At 42.5% G+C, this 9,990-nt stretch overlaps 1 protein-coding gene across 2 annotated transcripts in view; it reads left to right on the forward strand.

The window, feature by feature from the left end:
* Nucleotides 1-9,045, forward strand: part of sesn1 (sestrin 1) — a 58,331-nt gene extending 49,286 nt beyond the window's left edge. The window contains exons 1-9 of one of the 2 annotated variants that reach the window (XM_055021419.1): nt 4,388-4,677; nt 5,286-5,351; nt 5,447-5,647; nt 5,738-5,920; nt 6,011-6,247; nt 6,339-6,593; nt 6,679-6,869; nt 6,961-7,105; nt 7,191-9,045. In XM_055021419.1, coding sequence (XP_054877394.1) covers nt 4,576-4,677; nt 5,286-5,351; nt 5,447-5,647; nt 5,738-5,920; nt 6,011-6,247; nt 6,339-6,593; nt 6,679-6,869; nt 6,961-7,105; nt 7,191-7,277 — 1,467 coding nt within the window. In that variant the 5' untranslated portion in view covers nt 4,388-4,575 and the 3' untranslated portion in view covers nt 7,278-9,045. Of the gene's footprint in view, nt 1-4,387; nt 4,678-5,285; nt 5,352-5,446; nt 5,648-5,737; nt 5,921-6,010; nt 6,248-6,338; nt 6,594-6,678; nt 6,870-6,960; nt 7,106-7,190 lie in introns of those variants that run through there. The other variant, XM_055021418.1, reaches the window with a different exon arrangement.
* The last annotated feature ends 945 nt before the right edge of the window (nt 9,046-9,990 follow it).

The raw sequence follows: 9,990 nt of genomic DNA on the forward strand, positions 1-9,990 counted from the left end.
TGGCTTCCTCTCCTGTTGTTGAATCTTATTAAGTTTTATCAGCCTCTTTAGTGCATTAAGGCTTATGAGCGCTCGTAAAGCAGGGAAACAGCTGGAAAGGAGAAAGTAGCTCCCAAAGTTAGTAACTTGTCAAAAAAAACCCGACTCATCTTACGAAATTGTCACAGGCTTCAGATTTAATTGCTGGTTTTCAGCATATTTTACGCTATAACTGGAAAATATTCCACAAGTAGTTTTTTTTTTTACACAAAATATGTCCAAATAAAGTCCTTTTACATCATTAGTACTTTGTTCTCTCTGTAAAAGGACTAACTCTACAAAGCCTGATTTGCTTTTATGCTGTGCTTTTTATGTTCATGGGCCTACTGATAGCGAAGAGGTTAGAGTCCCCTTTCTGTCTTTGTTTCTTGTGTTTTGCTTCTCTTTGGATTGGAGGCGATATAATTACGTCGGATCTTTAAGGATTAGAGCATGTTGATGATCTGTCAAAGTGAAGAGAAAATGATATTTCTGCCTTTCCTGATTTTCTGCTCTTGCAGAAAAGATGCATCGGTCTTATTATCGTAAATGCACATTGTTCAGTTGGATCAATTCACATTACTTTTGAAAACTAACATGTTTTAAATACCTTAAAGTATTCTTGCAGATGAGCTGTGAATTGTAGATTATGTTTATGTCTTATACTTAACTAACATGTGTATCTTTTATGGTTCTTAAAATTGTCTGGAGGTGTTTTCTCAACTTTTAAGATTAGAAAAAGTAGACCAAAAGTGAATTTGAATACTTTTGGGACAAACAACTTTTCATCTTGTTTATAATGTGAAAGAAATAACTTTTTTTTCTGCTTTTCCAGCAGTTGGACTGTATTTTTATTGACAGTAAATCAAGTGGAAACGCATCCATTGTTCACGCCCTTCCTCGAACTGATGAGTATCTCAAACAAATCTGAGATAATTCCTGTTGTTTCAGAGAGTCCGGCTGCTCCTGGCATGTTGTCAGCCATTCTGTCCATAAAGGACTCCAGGTGTATTCCCAGCAACGGCAAGAAACTTCTCAAAATAGCTTGTCCTGGTTAATTTCACTCAGTGATTTGATAGTTTTCTTATTTGCTTTGCAGCAGTCCCTCTTCTAAGAATAGCTGATTGACAGTTCAGGCTCCCTGCAGGTGACATCAAACACAATGAGTGAGACGCCTAACGGTGTACGTCTTCAGATTCCCCTGAGACATCCGCAGTGTGGTTTTATATGTCACATTGTGTTCTGAGCAATCTTCAAAAGGAAGAATATGTATAGAGTAGCAGTCTGTGACAGCAGCAAAGGCATGTTTTCTTTAATCATGTCAATGCTGGAAAATGAAATGCTGGAAATAATCTTATCTATAGACACCTGAGGAGTCTGGAGGTGGGTATGCAGACCTCGCTCCTTAAAATGTCACTTTTTAAAATCACTTTTGTGTCTAGAGAGTCGTACTTTCTTGATTTTTATTTCAATTTATTTTTTATGTGAGATTTTTCCAAACCGGTTTATCCGAAGCTAGCGTTGCTAATGTAGCAATGAGCCCTTTAAAAATGGAAAATGAATGCACTTTTCTCAAGATTAAAAAAGCAAAATTCATAGAACCCTGCAAAAGTATGCATAACCATTGAGTTATTTCATGTTTTATCATAAATCCAAGGCCATCTACATCTAGAAAGTGAAACGTTTGCTCTTTCTTCCTTGCATGCTAAGTCAAGCTCGGACGTATAGAATGGAGGGAGTCTGTGAACATCATTCTGGACAGCTGTATTCCTAGATCGTCCTGTATTTAGCTCCATTCAGTGCTACTTTGTCTTGGTGTATCATATATAACCCCAAGAAAAAAAATATTGACATTTGGGGGTGTTTAGGGACATGAATACTGGAAATAAACCGGATTTATTGCTTGAATCGTCTCATTTTTTATGCAAAATGAAGCATCAAAAACTCAAAATTATGCTGTAAAGTATTTACTAAAACACTGACCAACATATAGGAGCACGTCGGATGTGCAAACGGTAACTGCCTAGTCAAGGCAGTGCGCGCACGCTGACAATAGCGTTTGCCGCGCCTGTGAGGCCGGACCCCTGAGCCTAAGCGCTTTTATGTGAAAAGGTTTGGTGTGTCGTCAGCCCTAATGCTGACCAGCCTCTTGTGCAGCTTTGCTGAGCCATGGGGCTCCCAGCAAGCTCGGGAGTGCTGACTCCAGTTGTGGGAACATGTTTACCACTGGCCAGCACCCCACCCTGTGGCATCATGAGAGGAGCTGGCAGGGGCAGCCTCCACACACAATGAACCTGCTGAATATGGTGCTAAACAGCTATTAGTGCTGGGGGGCTAGCAAGTGGTTGAGAAACTGGCTGGGCAGGCTTACTACTGTTGACTTGCCTCCCTTCTTTTAACTTCCTCTTTAGCTCATGATTTCCAAATTTAACTTATTTAACAAAAGCACTTCACTGTGTGCTGCAATTTATTTGTGGTCTGTCCAGAATGTTGAATACAAGTGTTGTCTTGGCTGTGGTACCTTGTGCTAAATGCACCATTTAAACCCTCATTAAGGACTTTGGGTGCACGTTGCTTTGAAAAAGTATTTATTTCTTCACTGATTTCTGCTGTGTTTGCTTTTTTTGTCACATCTAAATGCTTTGGCTCATAAAGGTTTAGCATCTGATGAAGTTAACCACATTAAATATAAGAGGTAGATGTTTAAAATAATGATTTCACTTACTAAGAGAATAAAGCTCTTACTAAGAGAATAAAGCTCTCAAACCTTGGCCATCTGAAAAAAAAAAGCGCCTCCTAAATCTTAGAACAGGTTGTGCCATCCTTGGGGCAATAACCTTTGCAAAAACAATGACTCTTTAACAATACTGAGGAGAAATGTTGAACTACTCTTCTGTGAGAGTTTACGATGTCTTGACTAAGCGCTTGCTGTTGCAGCACCTCTAAAAGATAAGGCTGTACATCAACAGTGTGTAAAGTAAAGTGATGATTGGAGATTCTCCATTACATGGCGCATATGTTACTTTTTCAGATCTTTTAGTCTATTTCATGCAGACAGGTTCAGCTTTGGGTATTTCTTGTTAGTAGAAGCCAAGCAGTAATCAATTCATGGGAAAAATGAACTGTTTCACAATTAGTGATTTGAAAACAGTTTTTGCCTGATACTAAAGTTTGTTTAATAAGAAATATTTAAGTCCTAGAAATGCAAAAACATTAAAAATCTGTAACAGGCAAATACTTTATACTAACATTGTGGTACATAAAACTGAGTCCTAAATTAAAATGTATATTTTAGTTTTTGAGTTGATGAAAACTTCTCATCTTGGTCATTGTATGCCAAAGAAACTAGCTCTTTACAATTTATGGAAGTGTTTATTTTACAATAATCTCGTTGCAAAGATCAAAACGAAGTCAATGTCAGGTGGAAACTGTAATCTACCTGCAAAATGTGCCTTTTAAAGTGATATCCTGATGTCATAGGGGAAGGAATCATTTACTTAGTAACTTGTGCTTTATTTAAACGAGTTAAAAGCCGTTCCACTGAACATGTTATTGTCAGGCTTGGCATAAACAAAGCTACTGAGCTGTCCGTTTCTTATCTCTGCTTCCTCTTGGCTTTAAAAGGCCACCTTCAGTGAGGTCTGATTGGTGGAGGAATTGTTTTATCTGTGATGTGATAGGCTGTGGTGCAAAACCACAAACTGAAGGCCTGTTGTGAGAGCAGCTCATGCAGCCATCCATTTCGGTGTGTCGATGCCGGTCCTTTTTTTTTCTTTTAATATATTATTTTATCACCAAACAGAGCTGGGGGCTCAGCTTACTTACACCTCCTCCTCTCCTCTGCTCCTTCAGTACAGCAACAAGCCGACAGGGGGGCTTGCTGCTGCTTGCAAGAGCTGGTTGTTGTTTTCATGCACATTGCAGAGATGCACACAGATAACGTGCTATCTTTGCTGAAAACTACCTTACAGGTTTACTGAGGTCTATTTTAAGAAATGCAAAGCTATAGTCATGCTTTTTTTTATCAGTACTGATTGAACTGATTTGGGTGGAAATATCGTTCTGGAATCTGCTGCAGTTGATTGCAGGTATTAGTTAGCACACGGAGAGCAAGACAAACACTCAATTCAATCATTATCAATATGAACAGAGAACAAAAGAAGCAGCAGAGAGAACTGATGATGTTTTCTTAGAGGGGCACTGTCACACCCCCCTTCTGCTCACGTTCAGGACGCAATCGCTCCTCACGCGTAGCCACGCCCCGTCAGGGTCTAGCGCCGCGATTGGCTGTCTGGCATCTGTTTTCGCGTTCCGATTGGCTGCTGGTCGTGTCACTCACGCGAGGCTCGACTTATTTACCCGAATGTATGAGCCGTAAAGGACGGTATTCTGCTGAGGGGGCCGCAACAGCTGTGCGCTCGCCTGCCTGGCCACTTTCCCCCACCAGTGCCCCAAGGAACAAAGACAGAGGAAACAGAGCCATTTAAATTGACAAGAGTTTATTTTTGAAGTTCTCTGCTCCGCGGAAAGAAGCAGAGGAAAAACGGAGGAAACGAAATGAGGCACGCCATCGCACCGTCAGAAAACGCGGAGAATAATTCAATCGCAGTGACAGACCTGTTTAAGATATGCACCCATTGTGAACGGCTCACCAAAAAGGTAAAATAAATGACGCTCAACAATAGGAAAGGTCTTGCATGATTGCAGTGTCTGATCTTGATGTGCGTGATTAAAACCGGTGTCACGTTTCTGTGACTTGTTTTAAGCGACATTTGTCCTTCCAGAGGACCGACTGCAGTGCAGTCTTTTGTCCAGACTTGTTTACGAGAGTGAGGACTTGCAGGAAGGAAATCTTGCATGCTCATCTGTTGAATTTAAATTGTAAAAAGCAGGCAGACACGGGATGTATTTAAACGTGTTTTAAACACGGTGTCACCTGTGAGGGATGCTTTTCTGCCGGACTTCTCGGGGACATGTCTGGACAAGCAGCGGAAAGTTACTGGACAAAACAAGACAATGTAAAGATTTCCCTAGAAAATCACAGGGGAAGGTGTTTGGCTTAACATTCGTGTTGTTTTTACTTTAAAAAAAAAAACTACATATATTATGCAGAAGTGAGACTCAAATCTGATTTTCCTTCGTTGTTGCAGCAGAAAAAGACAGAGGAGGTTCTAGAACCATTTAACTGCAGCATTCACTTCTCCTTTCCTCTGCTTTCCTCTCACATTAAAACTGATCATATTTCTTCCCTTTTTCTTGTCTTACAGGATTTAGGCATTAGGATCCCAAGACCCCTAGGAAGCGGACCAAGCAGATTTATCCCTGAAAAAGAGGTAGGAGACAATCTCTAATCTCATCCGAGACTGTAAGTTCTGCTGTAGACGACAAAAAAACTAATTGGCAGTTTCTTTTTCTTTTTTTTTTTTAGATTCTTCAAGTCAGTAAAGTGGACGCCAGGACGCAGGCGATATTTGAGGATGCTTTTGCAGCCCTCCATCGGCTGGACAACATTTCCCTCGTGATGAGCTTCCACCCACAGTACCTGGGGAGCTTTCTCCGGACGCAGCACTACCTGCTGCAGATGGATGGACCCCTGCCTTTGCACTACCGGCACTACATCTGCATCATGGTACGTCCTTGTTCTCCCACCCCTCCCCAAATAAACTATTGAATCAGCTATTTTCTGTCAATCTGACGATCTTATTTCTTGATGGTACAGGCGGCTGCTCGCCACCAGTGCTCCTACCTGGTCAACCTGCACGTGAACGACTTTCTTCAGGTCGGGGGGAACACAAAGTGGCTGAACGGCCTGAACGAAGCGCCGCAGAAGCTGCAGCAGCTCGGGGAGATCAACAAAATCCTAGCCCACCGTCCGTGGCTTCTCACCAAGGAGCACATCGAGGTGAGTAGAGGGAGATCCCGGGCTGCGGCTGCGACAACCGGACCTCTAGTTGTGGTTCTGTTCAGCAACTTGTCCTGATCGTTCCTTCAGCGCCTCCTGAAGGCCGAGGAGCACAGCTGGTCCCTGGCAGAGCTCATCCACGCCGTCGTCCTGCTCACCCACTACCACTCCCTCTCCTCCTTCACCTTCGGCTGCGGCATCATGCCAGAGATCAACTGCGACGGCGGACACACGTTCAGACCGCCCTCCGTTAGCCAGTACTGTGTGTGCGACATCGCTAACGGCAACGGCCACGCCATTCATCACGACGATGTGCTGGGCAATCAGGTGAGTGGTCGTCCACAAAGGGGAAAATCTGCCAAATTGAGCAAGCGCCTTATTGTGGTTGACTGTTCTTTACCTGCGCTCGTCCTCGCAGGAGATGTGCGGCGAGGTGGAAGAGCTGATGGAGAGAATGAAACAGCTGCAGGAGTGCCGTGATGACGAAGAGGCCAGCCAGGAGGAGATGGCCACTCGCTTTGAAAGGGAGAAGACGGAAAGCATGCTGGTGGTCACGTCAGAGGATGAGGAATGCGTCCCCTCCAGAGACATCTCTCGTCACTTTGAGGACACCAGCTACGGCTACCAGGACTTCTCCAGGAGGGGGGAACAGGTGCCCACATTCAGAGCGCAGGTAAATGTCAGACTCAGTCTTGTGAAGTGGCTTCAGAATGTTGTCTGGATGCACGTTATTGAGATGCTGAGTCTGTTTCTCGCAGGACTACAGCTGGGAGGACCACGGCTTCTCTCTGGTCAACAGACTGTATCCTGATGTGGGCCAGATGCTGGATGAGAAGTTTCAGATGGCCTACAACCTCACATACAACACCATGGCCACACATAAGGATGTGGACACCAGCATGCTGCGCAGAGCCATCTGGAACTACATCCACTGCATGTTTGGCATCAGGTCCGTCACCAGATCGGCTCTGATCAAATCAAATCTGCTCTGCCTTGCTCTGTTTTCTCACTCCTGACAGCTTTTCCACTGTCTTCCTCAGGTATGACGACTATGATTACGGGGAGATAAATCAGCTTCTGGACCGCAGCTTTAAGATCTATATCAAGACCATGGTGTGCAGCCCTGAGAAGACCACCAAACGAATGTATGAGAGTTTCTGGAGGCAGTTTCAGCACTCCGAGAAGGTACAGCTCTGAATTTCCTGTTTTGAGCTCTTTATGTGTGGTTAGCGCTGCTGCAGTGTGTTAATGTCACTCTTTTCTCCTGCAGGTCCACGTTAATCTGCTTCTTATGGAAGCACGGATGCAAGCAGAACTGTTATACGCTCTGAGAGCGATCACCCGCTACATGACATGAAGTGCTTTTGGCGTTTTTACTGTTGTCTTTGCTCTTTCTGGAACACTTAAAGAAAAAAATAACATACATGGGAGGGTTCTTGTGGGAGGTTCGGGGGGGATTTAAGCTCTCGGTTTTGACAATGCTTGTTGGTTGGGCGATGCAGAGAAGATTGGAACAAATGAAAATCAGGGGAAGATTTTCTACTGGAGAAAAGTCATCTCAAACTACAAGTGGATCCACAAACAGTCAGATGCTGCCTGCAGTGCCAAAACCGACCAACAGAGGACAGCCTTGTGCAAACTCGAGCCCTGCTGGGGGCCGGAGGTTGTGCCAGCTGAGAGCGTTGACACTGGAGACATCCAGGACTACATTTCAGTATTCCAGCATTGCCTGTCTCACTTCATGTTAGGATGGAGAATCCCGGTGAAATTTCCCAGAAAGAAAGCTGTGCAGCCAGATCCAGCCTGCACTTTTGATTCTGTCGTCACTGTTATCTGTTTAGTTTCTTAAACATCTTTTTATTTCACTTTTGTATGAGAAGGGGATGGTTTTAATGTGTTAACTCTAGTGTTGTTGTTGTTTTTGTTTCAGTGTTTTCTACGTGTGCCTGAACTATATCCAGCACAGTGTGCATACGTGCTGATGCTGCTGCTCCCAGTTGTATTTTAGTGGGATCATATTGATGCCCAAAATCACCCCTCACCCAATTCCCTTAATCCCTTTATAAAAGCCCCTGTCCATTAAACATCCATTGCATTACCCCCGCCCTCTTTTCCCCTTAACCGCATCCCAAATCTCAAACGTCAAAGTAAGCTAATCCGAGGAGTGTGAAAACCCCCGCATGTGGGGTGAAAAACTCAAAAGAACACTGTCTGAGCCCTTTTTGAGTTTGACTGTACAGGTGTGGATGAGTTATGTTTATCCTGATGACTGAGGTGTGAGTGTTTGTGTGTGCTTCACAAAAATTAGTGGGAGCAAGAAAAAGAAATGTATGTCTTGGAATTTCATTTAAGAAAAAGAAAAAAAAAGCGAGGCACTTTGAAGGAAAGCCTTCTTGCTTCTGCTGTAGCTCTGTTATTGTGAGAAAACTGTTCTTTTCATTGATGATGTCTTTTGTTTTTTTTTCTTGTGTTGGGGAAAAAGAAAATCACAGAAATGTAAATTGAATAGAAAGTTTGGAAACCAGGTTCTCCAGGAGGGGGTTTGCTTCCGTCATATCTCGTCTTCCGCTTATCCCGCCTGACTGGTTGACCTAACTCTTTCAAAGCTTTTGATTGTGAATTTTTACCAGTAAAATACCTCTTCTGTTTTTGTTTTTTTATTATTATTTTTAAAACATGTAAAAAGTGCTCTTTGGTGAGCAGAGACTCTCTTTGGGCTGCTGCTCGGGGATCCAGAGCTCACACAGGGCTGCCTGCGGTCCATAGCTTTCGAACGCAAAAAGGTTGTAGTTGTGCTTATTTCCCTGTGAGGAAAGTCTAACCAGTGCAAAAGCAGCTTCTTTTTTTTTTAAATTTTAAACAGAGGTTTATGTCTCTGCTTATTTCTTTTGTTTACTAAAATTCAGTAAAGTACTGCATTCTTCTGAGGGTGGACTGAGAAAATCAGGTGAATGATGATGTGAGGAGGAGCAGAACTGCAACGATAAAGGAATGGTACATTTGAAAGTGGTTTGAGAGGAAGTGGAGGTTGTCTTTTTCTTTCAAACTCCTGACTGATGTCAGTTACTGACACTTTTTATATGAAACATGGAAAAAGTTTAAAAAAAAATAAACTATAATACTGAGTTATTGTGTACTGTTTGTAGTTTTGTCCTTTAAAAAATATACTTTTCCTTCGTCATGAAAGAGACATTCGCCAATACAATTTAGGAATCAAGCACAATCATAACTATAAGCTCACATCATAGTTTAGGTTGAACAAAAAACTGGTGACATTGATAACTCATGAAAAAATGAAAAAGTGGGCACTTTCAAAGCTAGAGGCTCTGAATGCAAAAAGCTGAGATCATCACCAGTAAGCTGAGCTCAGGGGAATAGTTCAGTTTATTATCATCAGTACAGTTCAGGGACTTTCATGTGAGTTTTATTTTATTGTTCCTGCTTCAAAGCTGCATGACTCACTGGGGATCAGTTAATGGTCCCTTTTTTCCTGTGGTAAGCTTGAGGTCAAAGTCTCTTTTTGCTCCTGACCATCATGCTAACTCCCCACCTGAGACTGGTAATCTGTGAATTTCCCATCAGAGCCACACAGGCATGTCTGGCAATGCAGAGTCGCCAACAGGAACTTACTTTATGTACGGAATAGCAACAACATGGAGCTCAACCAGCAGACTGGCCTTCATATCAGAGAGCAATGTTTTGAAACTGTGTTTTTATTTCAAAACATCGACTTGTCTTGTGCTTGATACAGGTCACCAATGTCCAAAATGTTGGGGAAGCTGTCATGGCTTTAAGTCCTGTTTTCTTTTCTTCGAGTCATAATTATGTAATTTGGAAACGCTATACTTTGGCTATTCAGTGTAACCTGTAAGCACTGCCTTGTCCCTTTTCTGTGTAACAATAAATGCTGTACAAGAAGAAAATAAATATGTTTGACTTCGGCTTCTTCATACACAAATTAATCAGTCTAGACAATAACATTTTTATTCTTTTGTAGTAAACTGTGTTTAAGATTACATTATCAGTTGAGGATCTGTACTTCACAGCATAGAATAAAGTCCACTTTGGAA

Source organism: Poeciliopsis prolifica, unplaced genomic scaffold (genome assembly GCF_027474105.1).
Source record: "Poeciliopsis prolifica strain line A6 unplaced genomic scaffold, Auburn_PproV2 SCAFFOLD076, whole genome shotgun sequence".
In the NCBI taxonomy this organism is placed as follows: Eukaryota; Metazoa; Chordata; class Actinopteri; order Cyprinodontiformes; family Poeciliidae; genus Poeciliopsis; species Poeciliopsis prolifica.